General features: G+C 47.2%; 1 protein-coding gene across 1 annotated transcript in view; it reads left to right on the top strand.

Annotated features, from left to right (window-relative positions):
- Nucleotides 1-13,059, top strand: part of LOC125304284 (hamartin-like) — a 32,284-nt gene extending 19,225 nt beyond the window's left edge. The window contains 10 exon segments of the mRNA XM_048258408.1: nucleotides 54-149; nucleotides 452-1,319; nucleotides 2,802-2,845; nucleotides 3,924-4,090; nucleotides 4,770-4,952; nucleotides 6,509-6,619; nucleotides 8,069-8,191; nucleotides 9,033-9,220; nucleotides 9,717-9,887; nucleotides 11,694-13,059. Coding sequence (XP_048114365.1) covers nucleotides 54-149; nucleotides 452-1,319; nucleotides 2,802-2,845; nucleotides 3,924-4,090; nucleotides 4,770-4,952; nucleotides 6,509-6,619; nucleotides 8,069-8,191; nucleotides 9,033-9,220; nucleotides 9,717-9,887; nucleotides 11,694-12,663 — 2,921 coding nt within the window. The 3' untranslated portion in view covers nucleotides 12,664-13,059.
- Nucleotides 13,060-14,401: the final 1,342 nt, after the last annotated feature.

A 14,401-nucleotide genomic window follows, 5' to 3' on the forward strand; every position in this document is an offset into this window, starting at 1 on the left:
GAAAATGAACCTAATTGGAACTAAAGGTTTCCTCTCACCTGCCACTGTGGTAGATGGAGCAGGTAAGGGCTCGTCCATGACCCTGACGGAGCTGTCTGTCTACATGAAAGAACAGGAGCAGCTACGCACGGAGAAGGAGCGAGAGGAAGGTGAGGCCCAAACCAGCACACTCTGCTCATCTCTCATCTTAATATACTAATATTAAATATCTCTCTTTCACCTGAAATCGGATCCCTTTTGTCCGGTCACACTGTGACTCTTTTGCTCTCTCCACTTCCGCCTGTTAACTTATTTAACTGTCCTCTTTTCTCTTCATTTCCTTTGTTTTCCCCCTGGTTTAACTCCTTTTTTTATTCCTCTTTACCTCTATCCATCCCTTGCTGCTTTGTTGTGTCTTTTCATCTTCCCACGTTTCTGACCGCTGTCCCTCTTCCTCTCTCTCTTTCCCTAGCTGCCATCAATGAGGAGCTGCTGAAGCTGACGGAGGACAAGCAGGAGTCCTCGGCCCTCCGTGGCTTTGACTCGCCCTTCCTCCGCACCACAGAGACACTGACCAACGCCGTGGACGAGAAACCCGGCTCCGGCCCGACCTCCTCCTCCTCCTCTTCCCGCGACGGCCCCCTCCATCCTCTCCACCCGCTGCACCTTCACAATGCCACCTCCACGCCCACGCCCTCCCAGGAGAAGTCTGGCAGCGGCGGCGGCAGTGGCAGATCCAGCCGGGCGGGAGGCAGCCGCGGCCCCCCCTCCCAGGACGGGTCCCTTCCTTGGGCCTTCCAGCCCGTCTTCACCCCCATCGAGGCTCCGGGGCCTGGCGGCGGCGGCGGCGGCGGCGGCGGCGGGGGAGTTGGAGGAGGCGACCACGTGGCCCAGCGCAGCCCGTGCACCTCCACCACCACCGAGGAGGACGCCCTCAAGCTCGGCCTGCTCTCCCCCAGCCCCTGCCGCCCCGCGGCTGCGCTGCCCTACGAGGCTCTCTTCGACCTGGCGCTCCCGCGTGCTGCCTCGCTCTTCGTCGCGAGGAAGACGCTGGAGGCCACTCAGAGGGCCTCCGTGGAGAGGAGAGGGCAGAAAGGAGGAGGAGGAGGAGGAGGAGGAGGAGGCGGCGGCAGCATTCTAGGATTTGGGTTTGGGTTGGGGGAGGAAGAGGAGTCCGAGTTGGGAAAGCTGGTGCTGACAGACGGGGAGGCGGACGGAGAGTTGGGGCTGGGCGAGGGGGAGGGCGAGGGGGAGCTGACCACAGCCACGGCCTCCCCCCTGGAGGTGCTGGATCGCCTCGTGCAGCAGGGGAACGACGTCCACGACAAGGTGCTAAAGAGGTGAGCCGCACGGAAGAGACGGGAGTGCCAGAGTATATGACCGTGATCTGAAATCTCTTGTCTCTAGTACTTCTCTGCTTCTTTGCTCTTTTCCATTCCTGTTAGCTGCCCTGTCCCCCTGTGTTTCTTGGTTGAGGCTCAGAGCAGGACAGAGTGGTGTCCAGCTATGGTGGAGTTCAGGAAGATATCATTGTACACCCTCTGACATCTTTGATATTACAGTGTGAAATGGCTGCCATTAGAGCTAGTGTAAGATCTCACAAATGCAATGCAACACACTGACCCGAAGATTGATGGGCCTTTCCTAAAACAGGGCGGTGACACTGGATCTGTGAAGGAGCATACCGCAAGCTCTAGTGAGATTAAAATGTCACATGAAGCTCACACTTGCCCCAGAAACACACACACACACAGACGCACTACCACATGCATTTTAAATCGGCATGCTCTCACAAACACTCACACAATCTCTTCAGCATCAGCTCACCAAAACAAAGTTTACCAGATGCATGCCCTACTTCTCCCTGTGATATTTGAAAGGGCAGTGTGTGTCTGTGTGTGTGTGTGTGTGTGTGAGATAGAAAGAGACAGAGAGAATACACTAGGTTGGTTTTGAAGGCAAGAGTGTGAGCATAGTGGATAGACGTGTGTTGGTGTGTGTGCGGATGCCAAGCAGACTTGGGCTGCTCTCCAGACGTGCTGACCTGTTGGATGGCCTCTGTCTGACACAACGGCAGCCATTGTCTCTCCTCGCGTCCACAGTGCACTGCAGCTGACCCACACAGCACAAGATGCGCACACAACCAACGGCAACAACACGCAACAGTCAGACCCTTCTTTCTCTCTCTTTCTCTCTCTCTTGTCTCTCTCTCCCTCCTCATTTTTTCTTTCTTTCTTTCTTTCTCTCTCTCTCTCTCTCTCTCTCTCTCTCTCTCTCTCTTTCTTTTGTCTCTGTCTTTCTCTTACACAACTCTCTTTCTCTTTCTTTCTCTTTCTTTTTCTCTCTCTCTCTCTTTTGTCTCTGTCTTTCTCTTACACAACTCTCTTTCTCTTTCTTTCTCTTTCTTTTTCTCTCTCTCTCTCTTTCTCTCTCTTTCTCTCTCTTTCCTCCCAGTCTCAGTGTTTTTTGACCACCTCCTGCCAAAGAGCTTTGGTTTTGCAGAGCATTTCGTTTGAAGGATGGGCTCTAATTGAGTTGGACACAAGGCATACCAAACCTTGTGTCGTGTGTTTGCGTGTGTATGTTCGTATTGAGTGCGTGTTTGCAACCTCTGTGCTTTGTTTAAGAAGCCCTGGTGCTGACCCATCGTTGGCATCCTGTTTACTTCAAATGCCTGGTGCACCGCTGAATCTCTTCCTTCTTTTGCTTCTGTTGCTTTTTTTTTCTTTCTTTTGCATTTTTTCTCTCTTCCCTTTTTCACCCCTTCCTTCTCCACCTCCTTCTGGTCCTGCTCGCTGACCATTTTTGCAAATCTCTTTCAGATTACCTTTGCCAAGCAAATCAGCTGACTGGACACACTTTGGAGGTAAACAGCATCATTGTGAGTGTTGTCCTTTGTTTCCCATATTTCCATCTCTCAAATACATTACCAAACTGATCTCAGATCAGATAGCCAGACCAAACTAGTTTAGGATAAAATGGCTCCTGTTTACTGCACTGTCTGGAATAGGGATTATTGTGATTTACTAGCTCATGAACTGCAACCAAAAAAGTCCTGTGCATTCCATTATAATTTGAGTGCATCCTATGAAGAAGCCCCCTGCCAGTGGCAGTGCCCCTGCCTGTTATGTTTATGGAATCCCTCCAATTTCCTATAGCTCTAGGCCTCTATGTTCCCTGTATTTCAACCCAGTCAAATGAGGATGAATGTATAAGTGCCACCATTTACACAGCTTACGCACATGTAGGCGTACACACACACACACACACACACACACACACACACACACACACACACACACACACACACACACACACACACACACACACACACATAGAAGCTGTGCTGTGAAAGGCCTGTTCTGTTCTCAATCATATACATACAGGCTTGCTCAGATTAAAGTCATTCATGTCTCTCTAACACTATACTCCAATTTGTCCATTCACAATCGCCTGTTATTGTCATCGTCATCACCACCATCCTCTTCATCCAGTCCCCCATTATAGTCATCCTTTACTCATATTGTGACACCCACCAGTGCTGTTTTCAACTTAATCAACTTCCACAGTGTTGCATAACTTATAGAAGTCCTGTATCTCTGATTGTGAGAAACAGGCTGCCCAGGGTGACTGGTCTGGTCTGGACGCTGGCTTATGTAAGCCCCTACTGGCCAGGTCCTCCTCATGGCGCCTGGTTCTCATGGTTTAAAATGTAATCCTTTGTACTGACCGCCATCTATTGTTTTTTTTTTGTCTTTCTTTCTCTCTCCTTTTGTTTGTTTGTTTGTTTGTTTTCTTTCCCTCTCTTCCTTTCGTTTCCTCTTTTGTTGCTTTTTTCTTCCGTGGACGATCACCTCTCTCTCCTGTTGTGCCGCTGCTGCGTTCTGGCCGATTGGTCCGTGTTCGCTGCGGTGTGGTGCTGTGGTGGGATTGGGCATGTTCAGGCTCGGCGCCTCTGGACGAACTGCACACGCTGCGCAGCCAGCTGCTCCTGCTGCACAACCAGCTGCTGTACGAGCGCTACAAGCGCGAGCAGCACGCCGTTCGCAACCGCCGGCTGCTGCGACGCATCATCAACGCCACCGCACTCGAGGAGCAGAACAACGCCATGGTAACGGGTTTGTTTTTTTGTTTTTTTATGTGTGTGTTAGGAAAGGCCTCTCATGCACTGATGGGGTCATATGCTGATGAGTTGCTATCAGTAAGCCTTTTCACTGAGTTTCAGGCCTAATTAAAAAAAAAAAAAAAATGTGTGTGTGTGTGAGTTCATCAGTGACGTAGGAATAACCTTGGTTGTGGCTGAGCAAACACACGCACCTTGAAGGAGAAATCCAGCAAGTTTTCACATAGATCACATAGAGTTTCACATAGAGTTTCTCAAGGTCACCGAGGACTGAAAGAAAAAACGAAAACAATTGGTTTTACCTAGCTTGAGTTGCAATGAGTAGTCCTACACTCAGTCTGCGGGCATGTACATAGGGGCTGACGGACATGCCCCCAGAGTGTAGCGCTGTAGCTGCCCGACTGCGTTAGCTGCTGGTTGTAGCAACTTGAGCTAGGTAAAACCAATTGTTTTCGTTTTGTTTTTAGTACCAACAGTACTCGTGACCTTGAGAAACGGAGATCTATGTGTAAATTCGCTGTATTTCTCCTTTAACCGATAAAATGCCATGGCAAGAATACAGTTGTAGCCTGGAGCTTTACTGATTAAAGTATGTTTGTGCACTGTACCAGTGTTAAATACAGTGCAATTGTGCATTTATGTAATGCTGTGTGCGTGTGTGTTGCAGAAGGAGCAGATGAACCTGCAGGGTGTGGAGATGCTGTCGCTGCGGGAGAGCCTGACCGTGGAGCAGCAGCGCTACAGGCAGCTGTGGGACGACAGGGAGACCCTCGTCACCAGACTCCACAGCCAGGTCCGCCAGCTGCAGCAGAGCCGGGACGATCACTACACCAAGAACCAGGAGCTGCAGGTACGCGGCAGCCAAAGCCAAAACACACACACACACACACACACACACACACACTCACAGCCTCTACCTCAACCAGAATCAGGAGCTTACATGCAGGTTTGCCAACTGTACAAAATAAAGTTGTTGTATTTGTATTATCATGTATTTAGAATGTAAGTGTAATGCCAGTGTTTCCCCTACAATGTATTCATCAGCGGCGCAGCGCCGCTCCTGGAATTCAAGCGCCACTGCAAAAAGAGTTGCCTAATTAAAAAAAAAAATAGACACAAGTGAACTTCAGGAACAGCTGCCGTTCATTCAGGTTTCATGTCAACAAATAATAGTAGGCTAACGTTGAAGGCGCAGTCAGGGATTCCACAGGAGATCACGCTTGTTTGTGTTTATGTTTAAGTTTATTAGCAGACGCAATTTTGTGCAAAAAAACGTAGCCTACATTATGTTAACCAAGGAACCAAATTAAACACGCCATCGAGATAGCTCGCCCCTACCTTCAGTAGCCTATTCCCAGATAAATTCCACTCATTGTTTCGTTTTTGTTTGTGATACAGGCAATGCTTTCAAGTCCTGTGTTGCTAACATACCTAGGCTATGAAACTAAGGTCTAGCTAGCCTATTGGTGGGGTTTAATTGAATTTGTGTAATAGGATATGCAAGCATTTACATCTGAGATAGTTTGTAATTCCTGTAGAGCTCATCAAAATTATAGATATAATACAAGACACTTATCTGCTATAATCCAAGTGAATTTTCTTCGAATTTTTGACCATTTATTTTACCAAATGACATGGGAAACATAATTAATTTCATCCACATATTCTTATGCACCACAAGCGTAGCTTAAAACCGTGGAGAATCAAGCTAGCGCGGACGGGTCCGTCACGGGGCATTAAAGTGACAGGCACTCAATTCGACTTGCACAGCACCAATACAGTGTAATGGCATGAAAGAGAAGTCTATATAGTTTATACAGTGCTGTGCAAAAGTTAAGACACCCATGCTGAAATTGACTAAAGGGAGGAATAAAAACATATTTTGCCTTTTGTCTTAATGCCTTAATTAAAAAAGAAATAGGACATCAATTATTTTAATGCATCATGTATAAGTAAATAAATACATTATATATAAATGTCTTAACTTATGCACAGCACTGTGTATTCTAAATAGTAATAGTTTGTACAGTGGCCTACAGTGTACAGTTGTACAGTGGCTAATACTAATAATGTAAATGAAAAAGGTGAAAGAAAAACATGAATAATCCTGTTCAAGTACTGCAATAATCATGCTTGTGTTGATGGTTATGTCATAATTTTTTATGTTTATAATTTTTTCAAATGTTTCTCTTCCTACGCTTCCTACGATCAACAGCACCGCTGCTGGAAAAAATTCTAGGGGAAACACTGAATGCTATTAAACACTTTATCATTAATGCATCGTCTTTTATTGATGATATTTTGGTTGTGTGTGTCTGTGTGTGTGTGTCTGTGTGTGTCTGTGTGTGTGTGTGTCTGTGTGTGTGTGTGTGTGTGTGTGTGTTCACCTTTCCTTTCCTTCCCCAGAGTAAACTGCAGGAGTGCCAGAAGCAGATGGGCGAGATGGAGGCGGAGCTTCAGAGAGCCAACAACAAGGTGTGCCACACTGGGCACCTGCTCAACCAGCTGACTGCCAAGGTAAGGAGCGGGACAAACCTTGGGCAAACACAGCCTGATTTGGTTAGCATATGAAGGTACCGCCATCCCATGATCATCCACTGGCTTTATGTGGCTTGGGAAGATTATCATACGTGAACATTTACTGCCAGCTTCTGTCTCAATGAAAACACCTAATGATTAGATAAGATGACTCTGTTGGCTGCCTGGCTGCCTTTAGCCAGGCCCAGAGGTATCAAGGCACCAGCAATGAACTTGCTAAGATGGCCTGGAATGGTAGCGATACCGCCCGCCATCTTATGTTTGTTAATTGTTGGGACTGCATAATTGGATAGAATTCAGGAAGTTAAAGGCAGCATGAAGGGCACATGTACGAAATTCAACAGAACAAAGGTATCTTAAAAGGCAGGATTTTGTAAGAAGGGCTATGAAGCAAGAGATTGCCGTTTGTAAGTGCAGTTACACAATTAGCTTATCCTGGGCATGAAAATGCTTTGACTGAAGGAATCAAAATGAACAGTTTTGTTGAAGGTGGTGTCCTGTTGCGTTCAGCTTCTCTCTTTTGGTCATCTCCCTTGTCCACCCCTCACCAGATATCTGCTTTTCTTGTATTTTGAGCTTGGAGCCAAGATGGCCCAGAGATTGACCTAGAAATTGTTGGTCTGCTGTAAAGCCCACTCTATATTTGACACATTCTTAGACCACATGACCAGGAGCCTGTCAGCAGGTGGTCAAAATTTGTAGTTCCCAGTATAGTGTGTGTGTGTGTGTGTGATTTAAATGCCACCAGAGATGTGGGGTAGGGGCCAGTTTTGGGCCCTTGGTGACGGATTCTGAGGGGGTCTGAGGACTGCAGCCTTAGGCGGGGATCACACTGGAAATAATGAAGCGGCAGCGGTAAGCATAACGCAACGCAACGCAACGCTCATACCATAACAAGTTCTATCTCGTTCCTAAGCAACACAAATGTTTGCCTAAACTTACAATTGAATAATGTCACGTTGCGCTTCAACGTCCAGCTTGTTCTATGCTAGCGCTACACTTGTGCTGCCACCGTTCCGCTGCCGAACCATAGAGAACAGTAGGAAACCTGCCGCTTGCCACTGGCCAGTGTGATCTCTGTCTTAGTGTCCAGCTCTGGGATAGATGTCTTCATTTCACTGTGAGAAGCACCTGACCACTAAAATCATTTGCAGACTCTGCCTCTGAATCGGGGTCAGATGATCATTTTTCTAGATGCCACATCCAGAAATGTTCAGTAAACCCTCTCTCACTGCTCACTGATTTAACCATGTAGTAACACTTAATTGAATTAAATTGAATCATATGATTTCATTTTCTCCAGATTTTCTATCTGACTTGAAAAAAAAACCCTCCTCTGGGCCTACCTGGGTCATTCATCTTTCCTCTGCACTCCTGTATAAACCCTGCTTAATGTCTTACTTCCTGTTCCTTACTTCTCCCTCTCAGCTGTTGACGAGCGAGAGCACCCAGCAGCAGATGAGTTTCCTCAGCAAGCAGCTGTTGCTGCTGGGAGAGGCCCACAAGCTGTGTGTGCAGGAGCTCCAGCACTCGGGCCCCGACACCACTAAAGTAAGCCCACAGACACCTACAGACACCACTAAAGTAAGCCCACAGACACCTACAGACACTACTAAAGTAAGCCCACAGACACCTACAGACACCACTAAAGTAAGCCCACAGACATACAGACACTAAAGTAAGCCCACAGACACAGACATCACTAAAGTAAGCCCAGAGACACTTACAGACATCACTAAAGTAAGCCCAGAGACACTCGCAGACATCACTAAGATCACAGACACTTGTAGACACCACTAAAATAGAATCACAGACACTAGTGAGGTAAGACCACAGACACCACTAAGGTAACCTCACAGACACTCACAGACACTAGTGAAGTAAGACCGCAGACACTCGCAGAACAACAGTGAGATAAGCTCACAGACACTCACCATGTAAGTAAGACCACATACACCAGTAAGCTAAGCCCACAGACCCCAGTGGCCAGTGATGTAAGCCCACAGACTGGCTACAGGGAGGACACTGACTGGATCTAAAGCTCAGGTGCCAAAGACTGGTGTTAATTGCATCATGAACTTGGAATCAGTTCCTAGACTCTACTCAGGAAAGGAATGCAAGCAATTTTGAATTACTTTCATACTTTGCTATGTGCATAATGAAGCCTCTGTTCACATGTGTAGAAGGCTCATAAAAAGTCAGATAGAAGTTAAAGGTTTTCGGAAGAACAGAACCCCTTACCTGTTTGTTAGCAATATTGCTGATAACTCTAAAAGACTGACATAGCATGGCATTATTTTTTCAAAGGTGCAAGATTCTTTGAAAACTTCAAAGAAGTTTTTTTTGTTTTTGTTTGAGAAACACTAACATAAGGATTTACATAACCCCCCAGGAGAAGCAGATGCTGCAGTTGTCCAGCAGTAAGGAGGCGGAGCGTCTGCGCCAGAACCTGCTCTCCCAGGCCCAGAAGCTGGAGGCGGCCCAGCAGCGCGCTGCGGAACTGGAGACGCAGCTTTCCAAGAAGGAGCACCTTATCGCCGAGCAAAAGAAGTTCCTGGAGGACGTCAAGCTGCAGGCCAAGTACGCCCATGGGCAGGCAGACACACCTAGGAGTGGAATTAGTTAATGGACACACACACACACACACACACACACACACACACACACACACACACACACATACACATACACATACACCAACCAAACACACATCTACCCTCATACTGAGTTGGGCACTTACTTTGTATCACACATGGGAGTCCTTAAAGTTGGGGTTGTGTAACCAAGTTAGATCCAAGTTTGTGTTGAAGTCCTGATGAGTGAAGTGACTGTAACGACAGGTTTCTTAATATCCTGTAAAATGCCTTGCTCAGCTTTGGATATTTTTGAATTTCATACGATAGTTCATGTTCCGTAAATATTGTTCATATTGTGTAAATATTGATTTGAAAAGCATTTAACCGGAACATATCTCTAATTAAATTGATTGTGCGTACGTGTGTGTGTGTGTGTGTGTGTGTGTGTGTGTGTGTGTGTGTGTGTGTGTGTGTGTGTGTGTGTGTGTGTGTGTGTACAGAGGGGAACTGCAGGCCTCAGAGAGCCGGTACCAGGCGCAGCGGCATGTGACCCAGGCCCTCCAGGCCGAGCTGCTGCAGCTCTACAGCCGGCTGGAGATGGAGGCTCCTGCCAACACCACCAACTCTCCAGCAGGGGGCAGCACCGAGATCTACGGCCCCACAGAGGCCAGGTAACACAGACACACACAGATATACAAACACAGACACATTCTAACGTTGCGAACCTTAAGGACCCTATTTTCTGCCCGGGGCGGGTTGGCTTAAACGTTTGGCGGGTTGGCGATAAATTAAACTCGCTGCGGAGGCATGGATTTTGGGTATGGGAGAGGAGACCTATTCTCTGATCGGGAACATGTATCCAGCAATCACAAGCCATCAATGCCCATGTCTAATGTAGGAGCAAATGTTGAGGGTTAATGCAATTAATTTATCTTGGTATCCACAAAGTTAATACATATTATGTCAGGGTTTAAGAATTAAATATTTGTTTTAAAAGGTTAAAACCTCTTGAAAGACTGGAGTGTCTAGGAAGAGGTAGTCTAATTTGTTTGACTTGAAAATAAATGTCAGCAGTATGCCAAAGTAATTAAAAAAAAAAAATACAGGAACAAGGAAAAGATGTTGCTTGCATTGTGGGACTGCCATCTGTGGCCTAACATCTCACTATCACATGCAAATATTCATATCCAACAACCTACCCTAAAACATGATAGTGTAACAGGATGCACCACAACCATCATACCAAGAAGAGAAGAAGGGTGGAAGTAGAGCACACCTAACCATACTCTACCTCTGATTGGGTCTGACCCCTAGCCTGGCTGACACCAAACCAATCCCCAACTGAGAATAGGTCTCGGCACTCTTAGTTCACTTTGAATTCTAAAGGTAACCACCGGTGAAATTAAACTGAAGTTGCACATTAAAGGAGAAATCCGGTTTCTCGATGTCACAGACTACTGTCGGTACGGGAAAAAAAAAATTGGTTTTACTTAACAGCCAGCAGCTAAAGCAGCACTACACTCTGGGGGCATGAACATGGGGGGGTGTAGCGCTGTAGCTGCCTGACTGCTTTAGCTGCTGGCTGCAGCAACTTGAGTTAGGTAAAACCGATTGTTTTCGTTTTTTGACGGTACTCGGTAACCTCGAGAAACATCGCCAGATTTCTTCTTTTAGCTCTTAACTGAATCCAATTGGAAGTATAACAAGTAACATTGTAAACAAAGGTTTTAAGTGTAGTTAAAGAAAGAAGTTTAGAAGAAAATACATATCATGTCATTTAATAGTAACCCCATCACTGCAGGCATTGGTTATGTACAAGATGGTACCAACTGCCCCCCTCTGTCATCGTATAATGCCTGCCTCAGTTTTAGTGTGGAGATGACAGGACATGAGTGAGGGAGAGAGATGGGTGGGTTCAGAGGAAATGACCTCAAGCTGGACCCAAACTACCCTGGAAATCCAGAGATTTTAATAGCAGACTACTTTAAACTCCTTTAAAACTCCTTAGAGATCAAAATCCAATAGAGTATTAAAGTAGATAAAATTTATTTCAATTTACGTAAATAAATTCTCCAGAATGGATTTATGCTGTATTGATCTCGACACAAATAGCTTCATGAAATCATTCATAGGTCTTTTTTATTGACTTTTTCATCACAATAAGCCTCATGAAATTTAAGTGAACAAAACACTTTTTTTTACTACCAGAATCTACAGCAATATTTCAATCTCCTCTGATACATTCCCAAAGGGATTGCTTGACAATGCTATTGGTTGGCTTTGACCAAACGTATCTTCGGCTCTGCCCATTAGGTGCCCTGACCACACCTTTGCCTCACTCTCTGCAGCCCTTCGTTTTGTACACATGCTGCCATTTCACCCAGCTGTTTTAAGCATCAAAGTAGGATCCTAAAGCTTTCAGTAAATGTTTACAGGAAAGTTTATATGTATTTGTGTGTGTGTGTGTGTCGCTCCAGTGTCTCCATCCCTGACGGCCTGGCCAAGGCCACCACCAAAGAGGGCCCGGGCGTCCAGCCCTCCCCTCCTCCGCGCAACGGCAACGCCAGCACTTTATCGCCCGGGCAACCCAAGGCCAAGCCCTCCCCGTCGTCCTCCTCGTCCCCCTCCTCTTCCTCGTCCACCTCCTCCGCCACTTCCTCGGCCACCAACTCCGTCAACGGCCGCCGCGACGGCCCCCAGCCTCCCCCTCAGCTCCTGGAGCCCCCGTTGTTGGGGCTTCCCCCCCGGGGCACCAGCGCCCACGACGAGCCCCTCACCGTGGGTTCCTACCCCAGCGCCAAGAGCTTCCTGGGCATGCGCGCGCGTGAGCTCTTCCGCAACAAGAGCGAGAGTCGCTGCGGAGAGTCGGAGGAGATGGAGGACCTGGAGGAGGAGAACGAGGGAGAGGAAGGCGAAGGTGGCGGCGGTGGAGAAGGAGAGGACGGGCTGGGCCGACTTGGAGGAGGAGGAGGTGGAGGAGGAGGTGGGGGCCGGGTGCGTGCCTCCCCGCGCCGCCTCACCAGCCTCTCCCAAGCGCTGAAGAACGAGCTGTGCATGGAGCCTCCGTCGCCTGGGCCCGACTCGCCACCACCACCCGCCAACCCCCACAAGCAGCAGCAGCAGCAGCAGCAGAAACAGAAACCAGAAACAACTAGAACCACAGCAGCAGCAGTTGCACCCACAGCAGAAGCAGCAGTGCCCAGGTCAGGGCAGTGCCAACCCCGCCACCCCCCCTCCTGCCTCGGCCCCTGTTGCGAGCACTCCGAGCCCCGGGCCCCGGTCCTCGCCCGCCAAGCAGGCCCTGCAGAGGGCCAACAGTCGGGAGCGGTCGGGGGTCGGGCCCGGGGTGGGCTCGCCGGCCAGCGCTGGACGGCCCAGACAAAAGCAGCTGAAGATCATGGACTACAACGAGACCCACCAGGAGAGCAGTTAAGAAAGACAGACTGAGAGACAGAGAGATGGAGTGAAGGAGAGGAATAAAAGAGAGAGCGAGAAAGAGAGAGAGAGAGAGAGAGAGAGAGAGGAGAGGTAGAGAGATGAGGGGAGGAGGTACTGAGTTACTGAGTGACTGGAAGGAGAAACGAAGCTGAAGTGAGTGATGGAGAGAACTGCTGGCTTCTACCAGTAAAAGAGCGTTTAAGACTTTTTTTGATTTTTCAGTGTTATTTGTTCCATTCCCTCGAGTGGACAACAGGATTTTGGACTATCTTTCTTTTGGCTTCTCTGTTTATTTGTCATGATCTACCTTAAGAAAACTGGAAAACAAATGATGGAGGATTCACCTCGTGCAGTCGCAAGTGTTCACCAGCAGAGGGCTCTCAGTGTTCCCATCATTTGCCCCCCCCATCAAGTCCGTTCTCACAGACCTCTGCACTCAGCTGGACACTTAGCTTTTAGTGTTGCCATCCGTTAGCCATTTTAGAGAACAATAAGCTTTTTACTACAACCTGTCCACATCAAGACAACAGACACGGTATGTGCCCTGACTACAGCCACTAACAGTGGGCAAAAGTGCCAGGTTCTTTCGAGCAATATCTCACTTTGAAGGTATCAAGGTTCTTGTTGGGCACTGATGATTTGCTATTGAAGGTGAATGTCAAGTGTGTGTTTGGTCATCGTGTTTCACACTTTTTTTCAGGCACCCCCATTAAAATCCAAGTAACGTTAGAATGTCAAGTACAACTAAATCAAAGACACTCATATCATGCATCTGTCATCTGTGTGTGTCTTTGCCAATATCAGTGAACATATGAAGGTCGTTGTGTGTGTGTGTGTGTGTGTGTGTGTGTATGTGTTTGTCCTTCCATTGTGTAAGAGTTTAGAAAGCGGAATTTTCAGGAGTGAGGAAGTGCAGAGGTGATTTTTTTATTAAGCTAGTTTTAAATTATTTATTCTCTTGTCACATGCTTTCCTGCTGCCTTCGTATACCCATTGTGCATGCTGAATTCTGCTCGGAGAGAGAGGTAGGTCTTCAAGGTGCACTAAATGAACTTTGATTCACTAATAAGGTGCTGAATGTGCTAGAAGTAGAATTGAGGAGATGGCCAATGTCAGGACATGGAGAACCCTTTTTCCCCCGTTCACAGATCTTGAGCACAGCTGTTAATGTAGATCTCTTCCTCCCACCAACACACTAAGCAATGTTGACACCAAGCAGCAGATATCACACCAGAACACAATGAGTGATGCAACCGCAGTTGTCTAGTGATTCGTGAAGCTAAACTGTTGCTGAGCCAGTCGCTTCCAGGCTCATGGAACATTGCTAGTGAAAGGAATGATCCCTTTTGTGAGACTAACCCCATCATTTACCCACAGTATGCCATGTTACCTACCGTAATTTTGTATTGTCCAGTCTTTCCCTAATTTAACCCTTGGTTAAATACTGCTTTGGCCTTTGCCTTCAGAGCAAAGCTATTCCGTTGCCTTCCCTGATGTTTTGCCTTTAGAACGCATACTGGCTCACACAGATTATTTTTTTGTTTTGTTTTGTTTTTAAACGATGGCATCATGGTGTGTTAAGTATTTCACAATTCTGCGTGAGAAGTGCCAAACCATGACATGCTGCTGAAGAGGTACTTAAGGCGAAGGAACGCATACCTTAAAAGTATGAGCTATCATTTCAGTTTTCTTTTCTTGTTAGAAAAGAATCATGTAGAACCTTTTTTATGCACATATCACTTTTGAG

Source organism: Alosa alosa, chromosome 12 (assembly GCF_017589495.1).
Source record: "Alosa alosa isolate M-15738 ecotype Scorff River chromosome 12, AALO_Geno_1.1, whole genome shotgun sequence".
NCBI lineage: Eukaryota > Metazoa > Chordata > Actinopteri > Clupeiformes > Clupeidae > Alosa > Alosa alosa.